Here is a 13,754-nt window from a genome sequence, read left to right as displayed (position 1 = left end):
ACAATATAAACTTATTAAATTCTGAATTATGATGCAGCACTCAGTATCAATGTTATAGTAGGCACCTTTTCAATACAGTATTAAAAAGTGGGTTAAATATCAAAATATATATCTTTAGAAGTTCAATTTACCTGATGACAAAATGGAATAAAGTAACAAAGCAAGGGGAAAGGAATTAAATATTACCATGTTCTACTCTCAGGAATCTAGCACAACTCTAAATTGAATAGACCAGCCAGTAAATGCGTTCAGGAAACATTTAGGTATCTTCTTTACTATAAAAACAACATTGGGGTGGCTGTGTTGTCATACCTGTGGCAGATAGCTGTTGACATCTTTCTAGATCACATGGTGACACAAAGTCCTGGGCTACATGAAAGAAAAACATAATCACCACATTAGAATTTTGAAGGAAGGAAAGGCAAGTGAAGCTAAAGTCAAAATCTTGTTAATTTTAATGGGATGATTTAAAAATATTATAAAGTAGTATCTACCTTTTGTCAAGGTAATAAATACAATAAAAGAAGTTGCAAATTTCAAAATTATTCCTAAAAAGAAACCTTCGCTTTTGAGAAGAGAAAAAGAAATTGTAATACTTCTGACGGTAATTAGTTCAGCTTACAAACTCTGCCCCTTTAAAAATGTTATAATAATGTTCTTTTTTTACATAACTGTCACTTCCCAATGAATCCTCCCTGTCTGTCCCCAAAAGAACTATCTCTCCTCTTTAGAACAAAAGTACAGTCAAGCTTTTTTTTTAAAATTAAAGACTGAGACTCCCAATCTCACCTAAGCTGGAAAAGCAGGGACTATTCCAGGGTCAGATTTCACTACTAATCTGTACAAGAGCTTTGAACTACTCTGTTTCTAACTTGGGCTGGTGTGGTGATTCTGTGCTCCCAGGGGCTTACTATACTGATGATAAACTTACTGTGGACACTCAGTCTACACAGCGTACTGCAGCTGTCTTCCACATAGCTGGGATTACAGGTGTGCCCCACCATGCCCAGTCCTTGTACAGTCATATATTTAAAAATATTGAATTTATATGGATTTTTCCTTATAGGCATTTATATTGATTTTTTACAATCCTCCTACCATAACAAATCTGAGGTAAACATTGAGAGATACTCAGCGGTGTTGTGCTAGAGCAAGATCATACTGGCTCTGAGAACTGATTGTTAAATATTTAGTACATGCATTTATACTTTGAAATCAGCAATTCTGAAAAGCAGGGCTCGGTTTATTGTTTTGTTGACTGTCTGTCTAGCTTAAAGAAAGGAGAGAATGTTCACACAGATTAAACTTAAAAGTTGCTTGTGTGTACATTTTTTTCTAGAGAACTGGTTGGTTAAACATTTACCAGCATATTTCTAGAGACAATCCTAGCTGGATTATTAGAGTTTTTTCCCCTTTTTCTCAGTGTTAATTTTCATTTTGAGTGAATGTGAGTTCAGTATAAATTTTACTTTTTCCATTGGTTTCTTTAAGCAAAATACTATTTTAAGATAGCTTGTAAGCTTCTTGAGGGCAAGATCTATTTTGTTTTTATTTGTATTCTCAGCACCTACCACAGGGCCTGACACAGAGTAGGCACATTAAAAATGTTTTTTTTTTGGTTGATTATGCTTTTTATAATCTCATTAGTGAATTCAGCTTAGGAAAGGTAAAAGTTTAGTTTAGAAGAAGAATCTCTTTCTGAATTTACTGGGTTTTGTTCCTGGCTCTATCACTAACTTGGTGTGAGATTGAGCAAGATTTCTAATCTCTCAGGGACTCATTTTATTCATCTACAACACAAAATGACAGGGTTAGACTAATGAATTCTAAATTTTCTTACAGGTCCATTCTAGTATTATATTAAAAAGTAGAAAAGAAAAAACAGCATTACTAATTTCAAAAATACTTGCAAACTACCGTTTTTATTCTAACTCACAACTTAACTGTGAGTTAATGAAAGGGTAGATCAGGATAAAATTTATGAATATAAATATAAGTCATTGCAAATCTAGATAGGTAAAAGCCAGGAAAAGGGGGCATTAGTTTAAAAAGGTCTGTTACAAATAGCTTCTGAATCTCCAGTGTATTATAAAATATAGGTGTAGATAAATAGCATCAAAAAAGTGCAGGCGGAAGAGTGGCCTACAAACTGGGAAGAGTGAGGTGGAAAGAATCCTGGGCCTTAGGGTCAGGAAATCTTGAGTTCAAATTAAGCTTCAGATACTAGCTGCGTGACCCTGGACAAGTCACTTAATCTCAGTTTCCTCATCTGTGTTGTGAGGATCAAATCAGATAGTATTTGTAAAGTACTTAGCTCAGTGCCTGGCACATAACAGGGGCTATATAAATTCTAGCTATCATTATTATTATTACTATTATCAAAGTGATACAAAGAAAACACATGAGTTTCAAAGTTTTGTAATTCAAATTCAAATATTCACTTCAAACCTAATGACTTTATAGTTTGCTGATCTCTATATATAACATAATTAGTAGCTTGAGAACTTTTCTCCATTAAAAGACTTTTCTATTTGAGACTGTGTTTCCACAGTGGGGAGGACCTGCTATATTATGTTAGAAGAAAAAGTATTTGTATTTTTTATGTACTTCCTGTGGTACAGCTAAAGTATATTCTGTCCTGCATTGCTGTACACTAGCAATTCACTATTTGTACTGTATTGGACCTGCAGTGTGATTGTTTCACCACTGGATGGTGATCTTATATCTTTAGTAGTTAATGGAGCAGCTAAGCTCACTTAAGTGACCAGATGGTTAGGGATATTCAAAGACAGGGATCAAATAAATGAAGCTCAAGACAACGGTTCTCCTCACATCTCGTTACCCTTATTTAAATCACTCAGGCGGCACTCCTTTTTCCTTTGACAAGGTTACCTAAACTGCACAAAGTAATTCCACCCAAATAATTAGGGTGGAAAATCCTTTGAAGAAATCAAAAACTAAAACTTAACAAATTAAACTTTCCACAAAAATTAACTTATTCATCTTAATTAGTACTATGAATGATTTCCAGGTGAGACATCAAAAAGATGCAATATACTTTTGGCACATTTATGTAACAAAAAAAGAATCATTTTTAAGACTTCTTACAGGAAAAATTGTTTGAGGTGTCATATTCCAAATCACAGATATTCTCCAACTGCTGATACTCAGCTAGATCCACAGAATCTAAAAACCTATAATACAAAGAATACAGTATTTTAAACATGTATTACAAAACAAAATTCTCATATCCAAATGAGATTGGCCCAGGTTCTTCAGAAGGATTCAGCCAACAGATACCTGCTGGAATAAGAGGAGGTCAAATGATGATCTGGCAGTTTAGCAGTGGATGGTTGCTGTTGTTGTTGAGTCATTTCAGTTGTATCCAACTTGTCACCCCTTTTGGGGTTTTCTTAGCAAAGATACTGGAATGCTTTGCCATTTCCTCCAGCTCATTTTGCACATGAGGAAACAGGCAAACAAGGTTATGTGATTTGCCCATGGTGACACAGCTATGAAGTATCTGAAGCCAGATTTGAACTCAGAAAGATGAGTCTTCCTGACTCTCCAGGCCCAGCACTCTATGCACTATGGCGCCACCTCGCTGCCCTGTAATAGGTGGTAGTCTGAGCAAAAAGTGTAAAACAAATCTTCATAGTGTAGCAGAAAGAATAGTGGGACTGTAGTCAGGGATCCTAGGTTCAAACCCCACATTTGATGATTCTATCTGGTATTACTGTCATGGGCAAGTCACTTAACCTCTCCCAGTCTCAGTTTCCTTACTTAGAAAATGATCTTCTACAAAATGAAGAGTTTAGACTATACATCCTCTCAGGTACCTGCCTTCTAGCTCTAGATCTATTTTAACCCCCAAAAAGCAAAATAATATGCTGCTGCTTATCAGATCTGAACTGCCTACAGTCTCTGGGATGATGCTTCTTCACAGCTTCTATCTACTGCTCTGTTGGCAGCCAGGGATCTGCTTTCCAATTCTTGCTCTGAGAGATATAATCAATACTATTCTCTGCTTCTGAAAAGATTGTTTCAATCAACTGTTATAATGTTCCGTTCACTATGCCTGTGACTTCCTAAACAAAAGCATTCTTTCCTGGTCTATTCCCTCATAGGAATTTTCCCCTATTAAAACGTAAGCTTTATGAAGGCAGGGGCTATTTCACATCTGCATTTGCACCCCTGACATTTAGCAAAAGTACATTAAGCTAAGTAAATTTTTTTCATGCATTCATCTTCATTATAGAAGATGTAAAATGGTGGTGTTCACATTTTGAAACCATTAAAAAGAATGGCATTAGATAATTTTTAAAAAATAATGGTCCTTATTTTTTCCATTTACTTTATTCTGAGAATAACATCAACTAAAATAAGCACTTCCACATACACAGTCAACTCCTATACCATACAACCTCCTACTATACAAAAGAATTATGGCAAGGGAAAAGTACAGTTATTCTGAAAACCACAGGCTCTATTCTCATCTGATCTGACACCCCAGCCCTGAAAAAAGGGGACGGATAGCCATAACTTGACTATTTCTCTTATATTCCTAGGTGTCTAAGCATATATTTAATACTCTTACCTTTTCAGTTCTTCAACATCACAGTTATTTTCTGGCAAGACCTTGATTCCTCGACCATAGCAGGTACCTCCATGAAGATGAAATTCCAGATGTGGAATATGTGATTGCTTCTTAGGAGTTGCTGGCTGAATTTTTGTGTGTAAACTATAAATCCTGAGAAAGGTTCCAACCTAAAATTAAAGTTACATTTTAAGTACAAAACTATGGCCTTCTTTTAAGAATGTTCAATCATACCATTTTCCTATTATTCTGTATTTCCTAAATTGAAGCATTCTGTCTATTTCGATTATTATCTTCTTTGGCCTTGTCATTAAGAAATATTGCCAACTCTGAAGCTAAATTCAAACGATACCTTTGAAAGCTGTTTCATGTGCCAATACATGAGAAAAAAATGGGAGAAAAAAGTGAAGAATATAATTCAAAATTCAGTACTTTCTAGGCATAACAGATCTTCCCAAAATTAGTACTGGGTCATGTGGGAGGAGCCTGACTATTCCCAAACTGTTTTTAAAAAACAACTCACTTGCAATACTGAATATCCTAGGCCTGTATCTCCTTATCTCAATGAATGGGACAGACAACTAACTGGCAATCTGCTTTTATCTCAGAATGCTAGACACTTAAGGATCTTGAAAGGTCACAGATGAAACTAATGTTACATATATACTAGCTGACATTGAAGTAATTGATATGGTTATTCAGCGCATTGTAACTATAGTTATCCTTTCTGCATGATCAGACTTTTAGCCAAAATTGCTGCCTGAATGGAAACTGACCATCCAGCTTCCATCTACTTACTGCAGCAACACACTGACTGAGGTTTGCACCACACTGAATAATGATCAAGCAGTCCAACGAGAAACCACAGCAAGTGACTTATTTCACCCCAGAACTTCATGAAAAGTTGTCCAGAAGGCCACGTGCATAAGAAAAGCCTTTAAGGCTCTGTCTGAAGGCAGCAATCCCCTCCCTCCGCCTCTGCCTCCTCAACTCAAAACATGCACACACACTATACTCCTGAATGCCCTAGGAAGATCAGAAAGCCCCAGGGTAGGTAACCTGGAAGTTATGGGGAGCTGCAGGGACCAATGCAGGTATGATAGCACAAACACTAAGGCAGCACAGGTATTCAAGTGGTCTAAGGTCCTTTGCACATTGTCCTGATATGCCACAGGGAGCCCTGAAGATTCAGCAATCTAAGCCTCAATGATCCAGGAGAGCCTAACTTTGGGAAGTGGAAGTCAGCACAAGAATCCAGAGAAACCAGGGCAAGACCAGGCAGAGCCAGCCACTCCATCCAAAAATGCAGTAGGAGGCACAGCTTGCCATGGAACAAACCCTCAATTCAGGAACTAAAGCTAGGAACAGGAATAAATAAAAAACACAGACATGTACCAAAAATTATTGTGGCTCTAGAGATGTTCCAAAAGAGGGAGAGAGTAACTCTAACAACTTCAAGAAGAAATTTAAAAAATAGATTTTCCACAGGATCACCTAAATATCTAGAAAGAAGAAGTAAAAATAAAAAATGACCTAAAACCTCTGGAGGAAAAAAAAAATGAAAGAATATATAGCTTAAAAGAGAAAATGGTAAACATTATCCAAGGAATATATTCTATGAAAAACAGAAAAGACCAGAAATTAATGCCTTTAAAAGACAATAAGAGTTATTAGAATAAAACCAAAGGACTGAAATATAAGGTACGTGATATAAAAAAAAATAACCTAGAAAATGGGTCGAGGAAAGATAATTAAAGAATCATTGGACATCTTGAAAACTATGATTTAAAAAAAAGTCTAGATATTATATTTCAGTAAATTATAAATGAAAACTGCCCAATTCTATTAGAATGAATGAGCAAAGTGAGAATAAAAGAATTCACTGATCAGTTCCTGAGAGTTCAAAAGAAAGTGTTCCAGGAATGTCATTATCAAAATCCAGAGCTTCCATTTCAAAGAATAAAGTAATGTAAGAATCCAGAAGTAAGTAGGTCAATTGCCAAGGAACCACAGTCAAGAATATGCAACTTCTACTAGATTTATAAGCAAACAAAGATTATATACAGAAGCTATGTAAGGAACTGATTTAAAATTAGAAGAACAAGAGCCATATCCCAATAAATAAGTATTCAAAGAATATGAACAAGCATTTTTCAAGGGAAGATATATCCAAGCTATCAATAGACATAAGAAAATATTCAATTAGAGATATGCAAATTAAAGCAACTCTGAGGTTCTACCTCATACCTATCTGACAAAAAAGGAAAACTACAATTGTTGGAAGAGTTATGGGAAAATAGGCACATTACATCCTATTGGATGGGTTATGAATTGGTCTAGCCATTCTGGAACTTGTAACAATGTTACTTGCAGCTACTGTAGCTGTGTAAAGCCAATCACACCAGCACACAGAAGAGCTGCTAGCATAGGCTCTTTGATCTGCTTTTCTAAGGAAAGCAACTTTAAGGGGTTTATAATCTTACTTTAATTAAACATACATATATCATTCACTTAGTTCAGGGGGAAAAGTAAGCGTCCTGAACTTTCAGAGAAAACACAAACAGAAATTACAAGCAGAAATTATATAAACAGAGTAAATAGCACAAAACAGAAGACAGGGCTTGTCTGTCTGTCCATAGCAATACAAAGCAAGTTACCAGAGACAGAAGCACCAACATCTGGGTTTTTCAAAGCCAGGAGGCTCCTTAATGGCTACCAGAGTCTCTTCTGGCGGAATCACAGTAACACTCTTCTAATGAGTGAGCCCCAAAGCAAAACATTAACCTCAGAACATACACTTCTTCAGGGTCTGAGGGCATCACAACCATGTGACTCAAACTCATGTGCCTTAGGCTTCCTTGTGACTTAAGCAGGTCATCAAAGACTCTTAATTCAATCAAAGACTCTTGATTGAAACAAAGGCAAGACTCAAAGGCACTTGACTGCCTTAGTGCTGAGAAGCACTCCAAAACAAAAGACAGCTAAAAGTCTCACTTTGCTTGCCATTACAACGATATAAAGATAAATTCCAGAGGACCAAGAGCTGATGGATACAAGATATCAAGAAAGAAATGTTTTGCTTGACTACCCATATTAATAAAAATGGTTTTACTTTTGTTATTGTGGTTTTCAATTATAGGAAAGAGGAGCTGAGAAGAAGAGAAAATAAATGCTTGTTAATAGAAAAAATAATAAACTAAATATACAAGCAACAAGGAAGTGGTGAGATTGGGCATCAGAGAACCTCACTCTTAACTGAAACAGACAAGAAGGTTGAACACACAAAAATACATACAGGTACACACACATATACAGTTTGGTGTAGAAATATACCAAATTCAACAGAGAAACAGGTAGAGATGAAAAAGGACGATAAAGGGCACACACAAAAACTTCTTGATGTTGAAGGAGGACTTAAAGGGAAAAAGAAAAGGAAGTAACTAAACTCTAAAGAGGTGTCTGTTAACTGGATATCAGATGATCAAACCATCATATATTATTGTGCAATAAGAATTCTGTTGTCTTCTACTCTCTCTGTCATTTATTTTTCTGTGTCTGTCATTGTTCCTGTCATTGCCACTTTTAATCTCCATGCTTTTCTTTTTCTCTTCCTTTCTTTGCTTTTCTCCTTGTGTCTTCTGTCATCTGTGACTTTTCTCTTGATTCACAGATTTTGTGGGAAAAGGTTAGCCTTTTATAAATACTGTAAACCAATCAAATCAATTGCTGAGAACCCTGAATAGTATAAACTCCTGCAGAGTAAAGGGGAAGAACTAAGAAAAGAATTCCTAACAAATACAACAACACTGTAAAGACAAATGACTAAAAGATCTAGGAGCTTTGATCAATGCAACAATCAATAGTCAACAGTATCTCTAGATTACCTATGATGAAGTGTGTTACCTATCTCCAGACAGAGTGGAAGAAGAAAGAGACACGGTCAATAACTGTGACTTCTCATTACAACCTGTTTTGCTGCAACATACTAAGGACCATAGAACCTCTCCATCCAACTTGGTGCTGAAACATTCCATGTGTATTGTCTTCCCCATTAGAATGTGAGCTCCTTGAGAGCAGAGACTGTCATACTCTTCCATTTGCTTCCTAGTGCTTAGCACAGTGTTTTGTATATAACAAAAGCATAATAAATGCTTCATTCATTCAATGCTCATTTTCTTGATGAGCATTTCTTAAGCTTTAGTCCTTAGTCTTCTCTTTCTAATGTCTTTTAGAAAGTTTATTCACTACTATTTGAATATTATATTTGAATATTATATATACTAAGACGACTAACATTTGTAGTTATTTCCCCAAATGCTTATTTTCCAAATGAAGAAATAAAGGCCAGGAGAAGACAAGAGATTTGCTCAAGGTCACACAGGTGACAGAGCCAAGATTAGAAAAATAAGGCCCTCGGATTCCAAATTCAATGTTTTTCCTACGTATTATTCCATGGCTTCCTCAAAAACAATGTAAACTTTTGAAATTCCCTCTACCAATGCTAGTGAGCACATTTTCTGCAATTTAAGAGTCACAGAAAGTTGCCTAGAAAGCTGAGAAGTTAAGAGACTTGCCCAGTGTTATTCATTCAGTACATGTCAGAGGCAAGGTCTTCCTGGCTTTGGGGACAGCAGTATTCAGTAAGCTCTGCTACCTCTCATAGATACTAAGAATTTTTTTAATCTCTATTTCAAGTAGAATTTTCATCATTTGTTCATTTACTCATTTGTTCCTTTCCTTTTTTGTTTTGGATTTCATCAGGCTAGGGACCTTGATTTGTAGAGACTCACTCCACTTCTATAGAATATAATTCATAATGGATAATGGATAATGAATTATCCAATTCATTAGGGACCAAGGCTAGGGACCTTGATTTGTAGAGACTCACTCCACTTCTATAGAATATAATTCATAGGCTTAGAGGGCTGTGTGGAACCCTGAGAGAAGGGTAAGTGACTTGCCTATGGTTATACAGTTAATATATGGCAGAAGTAGGAAATGAACCCACATTTTCCCAACTCCAGGCCATACTACCTTTCATTTCTATTTATACTCAGATTGAAATACTCAGTAAATTGATTAAGTAAGAATCAAGAAAACATACACACTAAGGTTTTCTTACACTGACATCAAAATAGAAACCATACAGTAAGAATAACAAATTGTCATATTTATACATTCCTTCTGGTGGCAGTATTGTATTTTAGCTCAATTTTTAGTAAAAGGCCTGGTGAAACAAAGCATATGTAATATTATAACAGAGTAGGTCAAAGAACAAATCAGTATGCTGACAAGATTCCAAATAGTTTAAATTTTTAATGGTGAAACACTATCAGAAAGAAAAAGAAACTGGATATGAATTAAAATATTTAAGAAAAAATGAATCAGAAAGAAATCATGAAGTTTAATTTTCAAAAAGCACTAAAGAAATGTACAGTACTTCTAATCATCTATTTACCAAAAATTCTGCATAAAATTTAAATAGTGTCTTCCTCCAATGTACTTTAAGTAAGCATTCTAAATGAAAATAAGAACTGTGGCAATATAAGTTAAGTATTTTTAGTAACAGCAAAATAAAATACAAGATATTGAAAAATGCCAGAGAATACAAAAATTTTATATATCCATACAATGGGGCATTTGTCTAGTTGTTCCTCATTTTATACAATACATATATCCACTAAAGCTAGAGGAAAATAAATTTAAAATGAACTGAGGGTTGGATTGAACAATTTTTAATGTCCTTTCATATCCAAAATCCATAAACAGGAAAAAATCCTTTTAAAACAAATAATTACCCTACCTCTAAAGTACTACCCTGATACATGATTGGGGCATGAAAGTACCTCTTAATTCTGGATGTATATGACACTGTTCAAAGTCCAGGAAGTTCAACTAATATGGAAAATAAATATGGGGAAAAAGTAAGTTCAGGTCTGGCAGTGGGGCAAATATTGCCCAAGTTTTCCAAGTACTAGCCTAATTTGAGAGGGATTCATGAAAATACTATATGGTAATGGTATATTTTGTTTTCCCCACAAAACTATAAAACAGTCTACACCAAGGCAGAATTCCATCCATATGGGGGAGGAGTAAAGAACTATTAAACTGGTAAAATCACACTTGTAAAAAGCCCAGTATAGTCAACATCTTTCATACAGTAGAGGCAGAATGGTCAAGAAACAGTATTGGAATTAGAGTCAGAAATTATTCAGATTAAAATTATCAATCTGATACCTGCTACTGTATTGTAGCAGAAAGAACACAGGTTTTAGATTCAAAGGATCTGTCTCTGGTGATACCCATGTGTCTTTAGTCAAATCACTTCATTTCTCTGGACTTTAGTCCCCATGGGGCAGAGGCTGACTTACTTTCCTATAAATCTAATTAACCGCTTTGGACCTCAGTTTCATTTTCTGTACAATGGAAATACTTGCACTCCATACCCTACAAGATTGCTACAGGCAAAGTGTTTAGTATACCTTAAAGTACCATATATATGATAGTTATCATTACATCATCATCATTTTTATTACTCATAATAATAATGAGGAGGAGGAGGAGGACACACATAATTTTCTAGAGCCAGCCCCAATTTATGAGGGATCAATTCACAAAGTATCTAAAAAAGGGAGGATGAGAGAATCACAACTAACAAATATGCCTACCTTCCCATTTCAATAAAAATTTTAAAGGCTACACACACACACACACACACACACACACACACACACACACACACACACAGGTATTGTAGAGGGCAGCCAGGCCTGCTTCTGGGTTCTGTTGAACTGCTGGGTATAGCTGTGCCTCTTTGTTGATTTGTGGGAGACTATGAATCATACAGGTTCAGCAGGTACAGATAGGATGCAATTTCCATCACTGGGAGGAGTGTCTTTATAGTTGAAATCTCAGATTCACTGAAATATCTAAGAATTACTATAAAGACAAATATACTCTATTGTTTAAGAAAAAGCACCTAAACACTTTTAAAAGCAATAAGTGCTACGTTAATGCAAAATGTTACTAGAAAAATTATTATTATTTACAATCCTTCAAACTAAAAACTTAACTATTCTGTAGCAGAAAATATACAAGGCACAATGCTGAAATTGTATACAGTATGGTTACATACATACAATCCCAATATAATTACAGGAAAAAAAAGTGGATCCGACCAGATTTCCAACATTATCAAGAGCATATAAAGATACTTGACCTGGAAGTAATGCTGCAATTTGGCACCCCCAAGTCTCCATGCAAAAGGTTCTAGACAAAAATTAGCACACCTGAAACATTAATGAGGAAAACTGTTGAGATAAAAGTCAAAGACTGAAAGATTACATAAAATATTCTGTGACCAGATGGAAAGATTTGATTTGTTTACAGTATTTATAAAAGGCCGATCTTTTCCCACAAAATCTGTGAATCAAGAAAAATGCCACAGACGACAGAAGACACAAGGAAGAAAACCAAAGAAAGGAAGAGAAAAAGAAAAAAAGCATAGAGATTAAAAGTGGCAATGACAGACACAGAAAAATAAATGACAAAGATGGAGAGTAGAAGACAACAGAAACCTTCTGAAGTCGGGGTGAGATCAAAAAGCTTTAAGGCACCAACATAAAATTTTCTATTCTGTTTCTATTGTGGTTACAGGTTAAAAAATTATAAATATATTTCAAATTTCTTCAAGTGTGAAATGAGAAAGATACACCAATCAAAAGAGTTCAGAAATACATAAAGCATTCACTATATGAGATAAAAGCACCCAAAACCTAAACCTCACTCCTACTCTCCTGCATCGATACCTACCAAAACATAAAATAAGCAGGGCAGTAATAACTCTGAAACATTTAAAGAATTCTTAGATTACAGAACTCCTTAACAGCCAAAGGTGAGATCCTAGACACATAAGGTTTTAGGGGAGTAACAGAAGAAGCACAGAGTGGTAAGTCAATGCTATCCTATAGTCAGGCTCGATGCTGTGTTTGTCTTGCAGTGTTTGTTGTAAGGGGGTCGAATTTCACAAGCATTACCAGCAGAGTAATAAGTTTTGTCAAAATAGTCACAAGCCAAAGCAGCAAGAGACCAACCAATGTGCTTAGGAGTAGGAGAGAGGCTTATCAACTTGGATAGCAAAGAAGTCCTCCATGAAGCAAAAATTGCCTCCCAGAAGAGTTGAAGCTAAATCCCATCAACACCAGGAAGACATACAGAACAGGATCAAAGGGACATGGGTTTTTGAGTTTCTTGGGCACAAAGCTTGACTCATTTCCAGCTACCTAAGTCTCCTGCTTTTGGGATTCCCAAAAGTGTCATTAGATATAACACCCCGCTCAGCTGATGAGACACAGCAGGCAGTTAATTGTCTGCACATAAAAACATGCCAATATTGTCTATCACTCCTTTAATTATGCTCTACCTTTTAACTGTGCATCTTACATGTTTACTTGCCTCCAGTTCCCCCATCGTAAAACTTCCTGTACCTCTCTTGTTGAGAAATCCTACACTGAAACCCTACACTCCTTTCTCTGGTCCATTCCTTTTCCCTGAAATCTATCTCCTTGGTATGACTGGACTTCCAACGAGACCTGGCTCTGGCTGACACAAACTATAATACAACATCATTACTTCTTCACGATATTCCAATTGCTTCTATTTCAGAAACAAATTCCTCCTTATAGGTCAGAACTAAGTCCTCCTGTGGCTCCTTCTACTTTCTAAAGATTGAATTTATTAGTAAGACAAGCCAAGAATTCCTCATCTTTGCTTTTCTCAGACTTCAAACAGAAGTCTGCATAACCGAAGTCTCCCATTACTACTATAACTTGCCTACAGCCCAGCACTGTGATCTGCGTCTAGAGCTCATCATCCAATTTCTTTTTCTCAGTCTGTAACACAATAACTCTTCTGTTTCTCCCACCAATGGTCCTTACCAAAGTGCTCTACACAATTTCTCTCTCCTCCAGTATGTACGTTTCCATACCACAGTGTAATCCCTTATTATACAATGATACCTTACTGTCCCCATTATGCAATGTGTTTTTTCTTCAATATGATGTTTCCCAAAACTCTTTGTGCAACTCTAAGTGTTAGTAGCCTAAAACTACACTAAGACTTTTGGAACACCCTATATATTTAAAAATATTATATAACA

The 13,754-nt window shown here is 35.8% G+C and overlaps 1 protein-coding gene across 2 annotated transcripts in view; it reads right to left on the bottom strand.

Annotated features, from left to right (window-relative positions):
- Positions 1–13,754, bottom strand: part of POT1 (protection of telomeres 1) — a 133,572-nt gene that overhangs the window by 15,571 nt on the left and 104,247 nt on the right. For both annotated transcript variants that reach the window (XM_036762125.1, XM_036762126.1), the window contains exons 11-13: positions 4,598–4,767; positions 3,109–3,194; positions 313–369 (exon numbers count right to left, since the gene is read on the bottom strand). In XM_036762125.1, the coding sequence (XP_036618020.1) occupies positions 313–369; positions 3,109–3,194; positions 4,598–4,767 (313 nt within the window). The remainder of the gene's footprint in view (positions 1–312; positions 370–3,108; positions 3,195–4,597; positions 4,768–13,754) is intronic.

Source organism: Trichosurus vulpecula, chromosome 5 (assembly GCF_011100635.1).
Source record: "Trichosurus vulpecula isolate mTriVul1 chromosome 5, mTriVul1.pri, whole genome shotgun sequence".
Taxonomy (NCBI): domain Eukaryota; kingdom Metazoa; phylum Chordata; class Mammalia; order Diprotodontia; family Phalangeridae; genus Trichosurus; species Trichosurus vulpecula.
This window is presented reverse-complemented; position numbering and strand designations above follow the sequence as displayed.